Source organism: Branchiostoma belcheri, unplaced genomic scaffold, assembly GCF_001625305.1.
Source record: "Branchiostoma belcheri isolate BF01 breed outbred unplaced genomic scaffold, Haploidv18h27 scaffold2, whole genome shotgun sequence".
Lineage (NCBI taxonomy): Eukaryota > Metazoa > Chordata > Leptocardii > Amphioxiformes > Branchiostomatidae > Branchiostoma > Branchiostoma belcheri.
In genome coordinates this window covers 10167122-10180647 of record NW_017803490.1, presented here as the reverse complement: position 1 = coordinate 10180647, position 13526 = coordinate 10167122, and the positions used below count along the sequence as shown (strand labels likewise).

The window sequence follows — 13526 nt, the reverse complement described above, 5'->3', positions numbered from 1 at the left end:
CATGCTTATCTCTCTATTTGGCCGATTTCTATTGTCCATTGAGAGAACCACAGTGAACTGTTCTCTCAAGGGACAAACTCCCCTGGCATGTTATCTCTACATTTCTACTCTTTCCAGCCTGGTAGAGGCTATATATTAAGCACCAGTCTTGAAAAAGCTTTAAACTTAAAACTTTAAAACTTTCCATGTGTGAGAAATGGAGCAGTACGTAGGAAGTCAATGACGGCATATTTTATGGCTCTGAATATGTTATGGCGTTTTATAACATTAAAGATGTACATGTAGCTTCAAAAGTGTAATATATCACATATAACTACCAAAATATAAGCAAGTCTCAGCGGCCCAGTCTCAGAATACACTGTGTGTGTGCTAATTGACATACAACATCTACAGGTACTGTATCTGTCTTTCTTGTATGTCAAGTACATTCTGTAGTGTTTTCCTAATTTGGATTACATCAAAGTTGAATACATTCTCTCTGTTCAATTAATAGTAACCAACAAGTAGATCAATGAACCAATAACCTCGGTCATCTGAAGGTTAGACATCCAGGTAATAAGATAAGACAAGAAACAGGTACCCCATCAACTGGATATGATTTTGGAAACGGTCAGACGTTTCAGGTAGCATCCACCAGCTTTCGTCAGTGACACTGGAGAGTTGACAGTGTCTTCACTTATTATTATAATTATACATTAAATATCAAGCAATAGTTTGCACTAAGTATCACTGACGAAAGGTCTTGGATGAAACGTCTGGCCGTTTTCAAATTCGCATCCAGTTGCTTGAGTAACTGTTTTTTTGGAATAACCTCCGACAGATCCAGGCAGAGCGAGAGCGGAGAATGCAGGAAGTCTCCATGTTGGAGCGACACATCATCCAGGCTCGAGCACGGGCAACCTCCGCGGATGAGCGGGCACTGAACAGGGTCGCAGAGGGCTACAATACTTACCACGACCTCGGGCTGCCACCAGGTCAGAAAACCTCAAAAGTTTAGTACAAGACTATCAGCTAATTAGCACAAATTGATTAATAAAATAACCTCCCTCCTTGGAAGGTTGTAGTAGTACATGTTTTGAACGGGCACTGAACAGGGTCGCGGAGGGCTACAATACTTACCACGACCTCGGGCTGCCACCAGGTCAGAGAATTTTTTTTTTATGTCCTAATGTAAACAATAGCCTGGGTTGTAACATTCCTAGCTAATCATTGGTGCACAGCAAAGTTGCAAAGTTCTAGCCACATGCAGTCCTGGTGGTGGAAAGAAGATGCCGGTGTTACTCTTGTTTTGAATGACTGGAGGTTGTTGTCAGTGATCAGGCCGACCACGTTGTCTGGGAGACTGTTCCAGATGTCAACTGCAGTATGTATGAAGGTACTGCCGGTGGCGAATGTATAAATTATTATATTGCAGACTCCTTCTATTGCCTTTTAGTAAGTTTTACTTCTCCAGCTAAAATCAAATATCCATTCTACAACACCTACCACGAACTCTGGCTGCCACCAGGTCAGAATTCCTCCTGATGTTAAATCAAAGTTTATTGCGCTACAATCACATCAGGTAGAATTAAGTGTTAATGTTGCATGTATATAAGACTGTACATATATGCTGCTGTTATAATAGTGTGTAGGATTGATTCAGCAGTATGCATATGGGTAAGGGGGTGAAGTCTGCCATCCCTGATTGCCTTGTCTTGCCCCCCTCCCTTCCCAGTGCGTTCCCATTTCTGCTACCTGCTGGACAGTGATCTGCTGAAGAGACACGGCCTGCTGGTGCCAGAACACTTCTCTACACAGGAGCCTCCACCGCAGAATCCTCCTGAACGTACGTACGAGTTAAACATATACATGTACATAATATACATAATACATACACAACTTTATACTTACACACGGGCTGCTGGTGCCGGAACACTTCTCTACACAGGAGCCACCACCGCAGAATCCTCCTGAACGTACGTAGTTACTAGATTTTAACTTTTACTATAATATGCATCATTGTAGTGTCTGGGAGGGCAACTTGTAAAGGTGTTAATACTGTCTGTTTTGCAGTCAGACCTTTGGCTTGTATACTTGACAATGTGTAGAATTCCAATAAACAAATAAACTTCGTGAACGAAATGTCTCAGAGACACCTGAGAAAAAAGAGACACCTGAGAAATCCTAACTTCCTAAAAGGGTATGTCTTCATTTTTCAAGACACCTTGAACACACCTCAGGTACAAAATCATGTTTAAAACAAGATGAAACCAAGTAATTTTTGCTCCCCTCCAAACAGCGGTGGAGCTGCCCAACTACGCCCGGGACACCCTGACCTTCCACGAACACGTCTCCACCAGCCCAGTGGATGATGGGTATGATGATCCAGACGAGCTACCTAGGAAAGAGGTGAAGAGGTCGCCCAAGACCAGGGTAACTCCGGAGGAGAGCAGACCTAAAACTGTGAGTGTGACAATCTACTGTTTATTATGTTTATTCTGTTTACCCTTCCCAGAAAAAAGACATTGCTTTTGCTCTGTTACTTTTTCTTCTCCAAGCAAATAAGGTCAATGACCTCGACCAGAGGGCCATCACCATGGTAACTGGTGCTGTAGCAGACACCCTGTGGTGTTGGATTACATTATGTAGCAAGTGGCAGGACAGAATTGAAAGGGCTGGTCTCGAATAAGAATAAACAGAGCATTTTAGATTGTGGGGCTAGACCATGTGAAGATTATAACATTGTGGATTTGCTTTGCAAATGTTACCTTAAAAAGTTTGTAGTTTCTTTCTCATGACATGTATGTAGCAATTGGCAGGACAGAATTGGAGGGCTGGTCGCCATGTATTTCGGTGTGCTAGAACAAAAAAACAGAGCAGTAGTTTGTTAGGTTAGAACATGTGAAGATAAACATTGTGTAATCGTACATCGGCAAAGGTTAGTCATCCAGGTAATAATAAAGAGATGCCAAAAACAGTTCCTCAAGCAACTGGATATGATTTCGAAAATCATATCCGGTTGTTTGAGTAAGTGTTTTTGGCATTGTGCATTTTTGGCATTGTACATTTTGCTTTGCAAATGTTACCTTACAGTTTCTACTTTTTGAATCATCTTCTTTATCTCCTTTGCAGATCAAAGAAGGTCTGCGGGAGGTTTGGAAGGAAGCCATGCCGCCGGTGTCTCGAGTCCAGGAGCGCTCGGTGCTGGCAAACCTCGAGGAGCGGCACAACTTCCTGAGGAACCCTCGTCACATCCCGCCCTCGGCCCCACACGGAGGGAGGACTCTGGTGAAGAAGAAGAAGAAACTGCCCAAGCTGGTGGGGGGGAGGAGTGTGTATGTGGAGGAAAGGTTAGACTATTTTTTTTTAATAATTAACATTTAAAATCATTTGTTACAGTAACTGTGATTCCTAATTTTTCACGGTACTTTTATGTGCACTGTTTTCAGTGTCACTTCTGTTCCGTGAACTTATCATAACAGTTAACATGTCAAATAATTCCTGGACTTTCTTTTTCCTGCACCTGTCGCCACCGTGAATATATAGTGCCGTGAACATGTCCACTTTCCTTAGACTGTGAAATTTTGCTGCGGTGACTATAAAGTGAATTACAATAATGTACTATGTCAGATATTTTTTAAAAAATTATGTACTATATTATTTATATCAGCATCAGCTCACCAGACCAGTTATTGTGTACTATATATATGTCAGATGTTCTTGTGTAATATTTTGTTAGTTAATGTGTACTTTGTACTATGTCATCAGCCCTGCAGAAAAAGAGCCTGCCGTAGTTTTTGTGGCGTCTCCTTCAGAAGTCGTCTTCAGACAATACAGCGTCGGACAAGTCTACGAGGTAACTTCTCTAACTCCTTAAAGTTCAGGCTAGAGTCAAGAGAAACACCTTAAGATTTTATTGTCATTTCTTGCCTTGTTACAGAAGAGTCTTAACCCTTGTCCTGCGGAGCCCATAAATAAGGTTGCACATACAGTACCATCTATATAGCACCCTGTATATGTAAGATTTGGGGGTATTTCTCACGCAACGCATCACACCGCAGCGAAACGCATCAAATGTGGAAGTAACTACTCCACCACGGGACAAAACAAATGGGTGGTCTATGACCTGATTAAGACTTCAAATGATTGAAAAATATTGTATAAAAAATGCCAGCAGGACAAGGGGTAAGAAAGAACATTCTTGCAGTTGAGAGACTAAAAATGATAAATCGATAAATTATTCCAAAATCATCCCAAACTGTAAGTACTGATGTCGTCTTCAAATTTCCTCCTTTAGATGATCTTGGACTTGAAGAATGTGACGACGGCCAGTCGACAGTGTCGAGTCATTCCTCCTAAGACGTCTTATTTCTCAGTTGGTCTTGGTAAGGGCTGCTCGGTTTTAATAATCATATATATATTATATTATGATCATAAATAATGATAGATAATGACAATAAGATAAGGGCAGCTGTATTTCTATCAGTATTGTATGGCCTAGAGTTGCTGTGTAGATTGAGGTACTTTAATGTAATTAGTTGTTTCTTTAATTCTGTAATGCTTTGCCTTTGTGCACCTGTTACAATTGTTGTTTAAGTTTGAGTTTATTAGGATCCACATTGAGCATACATTCACATGACAGTAGCTATTCTTCCTGTGGTCTGTTCTAATGCACAGTCATACAAAACACAGGGAAATATACAGAACAGTTACTTAATACAACAATTGTGAAGTAAGGTAACACACAACTTGTTAATTAACATATTAGGCCATATACATCAACAACAAAGAATTACAGCTTCATATCATTCCAGGTGCTACAAATCCTGTTCAAAAATCTCTTTTTATGAGCAGTTGTTTGGGGTGTCTTAGTTAGTGCTTTTGCTATTGTGCAATACACTTGTACTTGACCTGACTTGCACACCACTTCCCTTCCCCCCAGGCCAGTTCCCGGGAGACCAGGGCATCGTGGCACCGGGCATGAGCTGCCAGTACACCGTCCGGTTCGCGCCGGACTCACTGGCGGACTATGACGACTGTGTCCAGGTCCAGACCCAGTCTGCCACGCCCATGTACATCAAGATTAAGGGCAGGAGAGAGCCCCCTGCCCTCACACGTGAGTACTGCAGGATCTACTCATGACGCATAACCCACAGAACATTGCTGTTTCTAGTGTAACAGTTGCAGCAGTTTCTCTAGAAGGGAATATCTGTAGAATAGCTAGTCAAAGGCTAAGAGTTCTGTGATGTTCTGTATAGAATATCTATAGGTGATGTTCTTTATAGAATAACCAGAAGTGAGGTCCTGTACATATAGAATACAACACAAATGTTATCGCGGCCCGGGTATAATATAAAATATAGAATATCCAGAGTTATGTGATGTTCTGTATATAATAGAATAACCATAGGTGATTTTCTGTATAGAATAACCTGAGTTCAGTGACACTCTATAGAATAAGGAGTATTCTGTGATGTAACTGTATAAAGAATATCCAGAGTTCTGTGGTGTTCTATAGAATTACCAGACTTTTGACAGTTAGGTTCTGTATTAAGTAACCAGAGGTCCGTGATGTTCTGAAGAATAACCAGAGTTAATTCTGTGATGTTCTGTAGAATGAGAAGACTTCTTTGATGTTCTGTGGAATAAACAGAGCTCTGTGTGATGTTCTATAGAATAACCAGAGCTCTGTGTGATGTTCCGTAGAATCACCAGTATTCTGTGATGTTCTGTAGAATCACCACAGTACCCTGAACATTCTGTATTTTCAGTACCATCTGTGCTAGACTGTGGTCACTGTTTAGTCGGTGGCTGCAGAGTTGTGCAGTTCCTCTGCAGAATACCCCAATGTTCTGTAGAATAACCAGAGTTCTGTGCTGTTCTGTAGAATAACCAGTGATGTTCTGTATTTCCAGTACCATCTGTGCTAGACTGTGGGCACTGTTTAGTCGGTGGCTGCAGAGTTGTGCAGTTCCTGTGCAGGAATGATGGAGGGCCCGGACGCTTCTGCCTCATGCCAAAGAACCTCTGGCCTACTGCAAACTACAGGGTGAGTTTGTTTGTTTGTTTGTTTGTTTGTTTGGGATCTCCATTAGTGTGAAGTTCACACTACTCTTCCTGGAGTCCGTAGTAAATAATCAGATAATAAGTATTAATTTTGGACCATCGCACACCGGGGTGTGCCCCAACACTTTTTTGAATCCTAAGAAGAGTAAGAACCCTTTGGTGTGTTGGATTATTATAAGTAAGACCATCTATTGTTTGACGATGTATTCAAACCTGCTTAATTGTGGTCTCTTGAGATCTGTTGTACTTTTAAAAAATGATGTGAGCTGCTCTCTTGTCCCTGTGTGTGCTATCATATCAGGTACTTCTACGTATACTGGCTGAGCAATACTGAAGAAAAATTCCAAAATCACAGTTTCTCATTGCAAGTAACAGGATATAGTTTGGCTGTCAGTTAGTAACTGTTACTGTGGTATGATCTTATTACCTGGATGTCTTAACCTTCATTGATGCGGAATGAGAACATATAAATCTCCAAGCAGATTCTATGGTAGCTTTAAAGACAGCATCAACCTTGGGTGGCATATCGACCCTCTCTGGCCAATGGATACTGCCTGGCCAATTTGATACTGTCTTTTGCCACCCTAGGATCTGCTTGGAGATTAGAAAACAATTAACAGTAACTGTTGTTCTATATTGTTCCTGTTCTACAGAGCATCTCGACCCCCGGCCGTGTGGAGCTGGCCCCGTTCGAGGTGCGACCTGCTGTGTTCCAGCTCATGCCGGGGGAGGCCATCCTGCTAGAGGTCAGTCAGAGGGCAGGGGTTAGGGGTTGGAGGTCAGGGGTCAGAGTTTAACATCGAGTTCAGTTAGACATTGTTATAGAGCAAAAGTCTTTTCAGAGGGTCAGAGGTTAGTTTGGGGTCAGGGGTTAATATAGAGCAAACTCTTTAAGGGTTCAGAGTTCAGTTGGGGTCAAGACCTGCATGATTTGTGTTTAAATGTTACACTGATCCAGTTTCCTCTTTCCAGATCCTGTTTGCACCAACGTCCATCAAGACCTTCAACCAGGCTGTCACCATGGTGTGTGACAACTGTCAGGTCAAGCACTTCACTGTCAAGGGTAGGTACAGTACAGCTTAGTACAGCACAGCATGGTATAGCATGTCAAGTACAGCTCCCTACAGCACTGCACAACACTGTACAGCACAGTACAGCACAGCCAGGCTGTCACCATGGTGTGTGACAACTGCCAGGTCAAGCATTTTACTGTCAAGGGTAGGTACAGCACACCATGGTACAGCATTTAGTACGGCACTGTATAGCATTGTACAGCACAGTACAGCTCAGTACAGCACAGCCAGGCTGTCACCATGGTGTGTGACAACTGCCAGGTCAAGCACTTTACTGTCAAGGGTAGGTACAGCACAACACGGTACAGCATTTAGTACAGCACAGCCAGGCTGTCACCATGGTGTGTGACAACTGCCAGGTCAAGCACTTTACTGTCAAGGGTAGGTACAGCACACCATGGTACAGCATTTAGTACAGCACTGTACAGCACAGCCAGGCTGTCACCATGGTGTGTGACAACTGCCAGGTCAAGCACTTTACTGTCAAGGGTAGGTACAGCATTTAGTACAGCTTAGTACATCACTGCACAGCACAGTAAAGCTCAGTACAGCACAACCAGGCTGTCACCATGGTGTGTGACAACTGCCAGGTCAAGCACTTTACTGTCAAGGGTAGGTACAGTACAGCATTTAGTACAGCTCTGTACAGCATTGTACAGCACAACTAGGCTATCACCATGTTGTGAGACAACTGCGAGTGTCAATAGTACATGTAGGTACAGTACAATATAATGGTATATACACTGTAGTACATCACTGTACGTACAACACATTGCAGCACTTCAGTATAGCACATTACTATATATAGTACAATACAATACAGTACAGTATAGTACAGCACCTCACCTTTACCTGCCTGTTTGTTACAGGTGTTGGCCAGATGGCAGGTGTGGAGATGATGTTACCTGTTTGTTACAGGTGTGTGAACAGGTGTGTGATGTTGTGTTACAGGGTGTAGGTCAGACGGCAGGTGTGGAGATGATGTTACCTGTATGTTACAGGTGTGTGAACAGGTGTGTGATGTGTGTTACAGGTGTGTGAACAGGTGTGTGATGTTGTGTTACAGGTGTAGGTCAGACAGCAGGTGTGGAGATGATGATGGTTGCGGGCGGGGAGAGCGAGCCGTTGCCGGGGGAGATCCTGGACGCGACGGCCCGACATCTTGTCCGCTTCGACTCCGTGCACCCCATGACCTTCGCACAGCGCACCATGGCCATCAGGAACACCACGTGGGTTTTCTCTCTTTTTATTTTATCTACATGTAACATGTTGTAGCATAGTGATTACTAAATAGAAAGTTTCATGTTTCCCTTCGCAGAAGGAAAACATGTTCATCTTGTTTTTGCTCAGTTTCTTTTTCTTCTCAAAACAAAGTCAATGACCTGGGCCAGACGTCTGTCACCATGGTGAATTTTTGTAGATGGCTTGTTTCCATGTTGACCACGTCTGTGATTACTGTTTCTATGGTAACAGCTTGTTTCCATGGTAACTCTAGATCTGTCTCCATGGTAACCATACTTCCATTGAAACCATGTCCATGGTGACTGATGTTTGCTCGTTTCCATGTTAACTACGTCAATAGTAACTGTTTCTATGGCAATGGTTTGTTTCCATGTTGACTTCACCTATGGTAGCTGTTTCTATGGCAACAGCTTGAATGTTCCCATGGTAACTGTTTCTATGGCAACAGCTTGAATGTTCCCATGGTAACTGTTTCTATGGCAACAGCTTGAATGTTCCCATGGTAACTGTTTCTATGGTAACAGCTTGAATGTTTCCGTGGTAACAGTTTCTATGGTAACAGCTTGAATGTTTCCATGGTAACTGTTTCCATGGTAACAGCTTGAATATTTCCATGGTAACCACAGGGACGTGGAGCTGCCGTTCCACTGGCAGATTGTGAAGCCGACCCTGGAGCCTCCTGACGCCGGGGAGGGGGAGAAGGTGTCGGAGAACATCGAGTGTTACCCCGACGTGGGGACGGCCTTCTCCGTCATCCCCGAGGGTGGGGTCCTGCAGCCTAGCAACACGGAGGAGTTCCTCGTGACCTTTGCACCCACACAGGTAAGGTCGTCTGGCAGTCGGCATGGGGTGGGGGGATTTTATGGATAGTTCTAGAAATAATATGTATTCTAAATTTTCACATCTTTTATATGACCAATATCATATGAGTTATCTTTTCTAACCTGACCTTTGCCCTGTGTTGACCTTTACCCTGTATTGACCTTTGTCCTGAGTTGACCTTTTCCCTATGTTGACCTTTACTCTGTATTTAATTTTGCCCTGTGTTGCCCTTTGTCCTGAGTTGACCTTTGCCTCGAGTTGACCTTTGCCCCATGTTGACCTCTGCCCCATGTTGACCTCTGCCCCTTGCTCCAGGAGGAGACCAGCTACAACAGCGTCCTGCACATGATCCTGCACCACATCCCGGAGGTGCCCCACCCCGAGGACGACACCCCCAGGGACAGGCCCCCCACCCCCGAGGGGAAGGTAGACATGCACAGGCAGAAGTACGACATCCTACCCTTCCTCATATAGGCCCCTGTTGTATCCAGAACTGTGCTTTATCCAGAACCATGCCTTGGGCAAATCTATGTTGTTGTATGCACAGAGACTATCCAGAACTGCACTTGATCTTAACCCTAACCTTTTCAAGCATAGAACTAGACATGCATGGTTCTGGATACAATAGGGACTTGCATAATTATACAAAGGCCTCTAGGTGGATACTTCAGTAGGTCTTCTCTGCTTAGATGTCTTAACTAAGAATTCACTTCCTTTGATCCACCTGTAATCTTTGGGTCCAAAAGCAGGACAAAAAAAAAACACTACACCACAGCACCAACGTTAACCATTGCCTGTAACGGTAACTCTTGCGAGATCATGTTGTAAAGTGATTGGTCATTAATTATCCTGATGAAGGCGACAGTGTTCGTTGAAAATTTGATCTCAGTGTAACCCTTGCATTGTTCAACATTTTACCATCATTACTACCAAGTGAACACAGATGAACTTTGATGACAACCTTTAACCCTGTTCCGCAGAACCAAATTAACCTTTGACCTATGCCCTCCGCAGGTCGTCGGACTCGCTGGCGTCCCAGTCGTCGTCGAAAACCTCGGAGGACGGCCTGCGTCTGCGCGACGTCATCGCATTGGAGGTGGAGCTCAAGGGCACGTGTCGGACGTTCAACGTTCTCCTGGATCCCTACGCCATTATTGTGCCGGGGCAGCTGCTCATGTCAACTGTCGTCAAGAAGCACTTCAGGGTACGGCTTTGTTTTGTTTTTCAGTTTTAACCTCATTTTTCCCCGAACCGGGGGTTAGACGTGCTTGCAACAAGTGCAAGTCTTTTTGTTGAAGCAAGATTTTTACGGCTAAATGCCCTTCCTTACACCAACCCAAGCCCTAGTAGGTCCCAAGATCCCTCTAACTGAGGGATTTGTTTGTTTGCTTGTTTGTGTCTGCCTGTGGTCTTCACAAATCTACAAACCATGCGATACAGAAAATAGGAGACACGGTTCAACTTATCAAGTTTAACTTTTAGAATTTATCTTTTGATCAGTATCATGTTTTGTGTAACTTTCATCTGTTCTATAAAAAGTTAGAATAACACAACTTTCAGCACCAAGGAAGGGCCAATAGCAACCAGTGATTTGATTTATCAACCTTTGTTACCCTCTATTTATTCAATAATGTTTGTATGTTTGTATTTGTGTAGATGATCAACACGAGTCAGTGGATGTTGTCCTTTTCCTGGGAGTCTCTGAGTGACCCACACATCCTTGAGGTGGAACCACCAGCAGGGCATATAGGTCAGTTTCTATGTGTTTATTAAGTAATACTTATTCGAGTTCAAAGATCAACATGAAAACATGAGTAAGAGGGGAAAGTCTGTACTTTGGTTCACACAGGATAGTGTATAGTGGATAGTGTATTTTTTGGATAAATACCTGTGAATGCCACTTGAAACGTGTCATAGTTTTCAAAACCTATACAGTTGCTTGACTAACAATTTCCTTGTGTATTTCATTTAATATGTTTATTTGTATCTCATTACCTGGATGTCTAAGCTAACCTTCATCGATATATATGCAGTGTAGTTTTGCTTTTCTGCCGGTGACAAATATAAAGTGTAGTTTTGCTGTATCTCATTACCTAAATGTCTACCCTTCATTGACATATATTCGGGTATATTGTGTCATATATTAACCTTATTGAGTGTAGTCTTGCCGTTTTGCTGTTGCAGAAGCAGGAGATGTGATGGAGATGCAGTTGAGCATCACTGGCGGGCGGCCGGGAGTTCTGGAGCACAGACTCCTCTGCCACATCCAGAACAGGAGCGAACCCATCAGTCTCTACATCAGGGCTAACATCAAGGTAGGATCAGGAACAACTTAAGGACCAAAGGTTTCGGGGTTCGAATCCAGTCTGGACTGTAACAGTTGTAACAAATCCTTTCCAGATCCTTGAGTAACTGTTTCATTGTGTATCTCATTACCTGGATGTCTAACCTCAGTGACCCATTCCGGCCAACATCAAGGTACGACCATGAACAACTTGAGAACCAAAGGGTTCGGGGTTTGAATCCAGCCTGAACTGTAACTGTTGTCAATTGTGTACCACTGGTAAGGGTCGCCATATGTGTGACCTAAACCATCTCGCTGATTTTCCAATTAGAAGTGGTTTTGTTTTGATGTGAACCATGTTTGTTTATTTGTTTGTTTGTTTAGGGCCCTGAGGTGATCATCGAGACGCCATCGCTGGACTTCGGGCTGGTGCAGCCGGGTGACGTGGTGGTTCGAGAGATCCACATCCGGAACACGTGCCAGATCCGCGCCGCCTGGTCGCTGCAGGAGAGCGCCGCATTTCTGGAGGCCGAGGACGGAAATGTGGTACGGTTCCAATATACCAGCTTGTCGTTATGCTTGTTAGGCTACACTGACTTAATTCTATGGATGACATCCTCTGAAGACCGCCAAACTAGTACGTGCAGGGGAATTTAAAAAAGTTCAGCCAAAAAAAATGCTACTAAAGTTAACTCGCAGGAATACAAAGCTGGGATTGTGAATTTACAGCTACTGTAGTACATAGCGACTTTTACGACAAGCCGGCACATGCTGGCCTTTTGTAGCATTTATGAGTCGGCACTGTACTGAGTTTTTGAGTTCTGTGGAGCCTCGGCAGCCTGGGTGCCATCTTCTGTTGTTACCACCAGCTCCCTATTGCTGCTAGCTATCATGGACAACAGACAACACAGATTAAGACTAGACAAGTAACATTTTGAAAGCAAATGCATAATGTTTACCTTCGGACATGGTCTCCTCTGTTAATTCTTACTCAAACACATTCACATACATGTACTACAGTGACTATAGTATCATGGTGACAGGAGCAGAGCAGACCATGAAATTGCAACATTATGTAACACAACACCAGTCACCATGGTGACAGACGTCAACAAATCGTCATTGGTCAGGTCAGAGGTCACTGTTTGGAGAAGAAGAAGAAACTGAGCAAAATATATGTTTTCCTTCGGTAAACATAATTAAGGCACTGTTCCAAATCATTATAGTAACCTATAACCTTTTGTGTCCCTCCAGCTGGCGAGTGAGTTTGAGCTGACCCCATCGTCCGGCGAGCTGCCCCCTCTTGGCTCCCTCGCCGTCCGAGCAGTCTTCAAACCCGCCCGCTGTCGGAGCGTCCGAACCGTCTTCGTGCTGATGGTACCCAACGGGCCTGACAGGTGAGAAGTTACCATGGCAACAGAACATAGGGATGAAAACGTGCAGCATGTCGGCAGGTGCAAAAACGTGCTTAGTCAACATGAGTGGCCTCACTTTTCTGCAACACCAGAAAGCTTTATCAAACAAGGGATAACCAAGGAATTGTGCACCTGAAGTGATGACACATTTGAAGTGATTACAGTTTGACAGTGTGTACAAGAAGTGATGATACAAAGTGTACATATGAAAATAATGGTGACGAATGAACAAATGACAGATCTAGAGTTTCTATACAGTTACTGTTATACAGAGTGATGACAGAGTCTGTATGACAAAGTTTGAATGCATTAAGTCATGACAAAGGCCCCATTTTCACTAGCTAAGGGAAAAATTGTCCAAATAGAGCCAAATTGATTCGCTTTCAATTCTGACTATTTTACCCTAGTGAGAATGGGGCCAAAGTGTGTATGCATATTATGTTCAGATGAAGTGATGACCATGTTGGTGCACATAAAGTAATGACTGGACAATACACATTTGGTGATGACTACATATATGTTGGTGCACATAAAGTGATGACCTTTTTGGTGCACATAAAGTGATGACTGTGTTAATTGGTACTCACTAAGTGATGACAAGACATGCACATAAACTGACAACTGCCCTGCCCCCCCCCCCCACGA

General features: G+C 43.5%; 1 protein-coding gene across 1 annotated transcript in view; it reads left to right on the top strand.

The window, feature by feature from the left end:
* The window catches only part of LOC109468548 (deleted in lung and esophageal cancer protein 1-like), a 32603-nt gene that overhangs the window by 1408 nt on the left and 17669 nt on the right, over positions 1 to 13526 (top strand). Inside the window, exons 4-21 of the mRNA XM_019766789.1 lie at positions 821 to 974; positions 1715 to 1825; positions 2279 to 2442; positions 3112 to 3329; positions 3748 to 3835; positions 4277 to 4364; positions 4922 to 5095; positions 5895 to 6028; positions 6699 to 6791; positions 7018 to 7108; positions 8185 to 8347; positions 8987 to 9182; positions 9498 to 9628; positions 10197 to 10386; positions 10839 to 10932; positions 11367 to 11497; positions 11851 to 12012; positions 12721 to 12863. Of these exons, the coding sequence (XP_019622348.1) occupies positions 821 to 974; positions 1715 to 1825; positions 2279 to 2442; positions 3112 to 3329; positions 3748 to 3835; positions 4277 to 4364; positions 4922 to 5095; positions 5895 to 6028; positions 6699 to 6791; positions 7018 to 7108; positions 8185 to 8347; positions 8987 to 9182; positions 9498 to 9628; positions 10197 to 10386; positions 10839 to 10932; positions 11367 to 11497; positions 11851 to 12012; positions 12721 to 12863 (2525 nt within the window). The remainder of the gene's footprint in view (positions 1 to 820; positions 975 to 1714; positions 1826 to 2278; positions 2443 to 3111; positions 3330 to 3747; positions 3836 to 4276; positions 4365 to 4921; positions 5096 to 5894; positions 6029 to 6698; positions 6792 to 7017; positions 7109 to 8184; positions 8348 to 8986; positions 9183 to 9497; positions 9629 to 10196; positions 10387 to 10838; positions 10933 to 11366; positions 11498 to 11850; positions 12013 to 12720; positions 12864 to 13526) is intronic.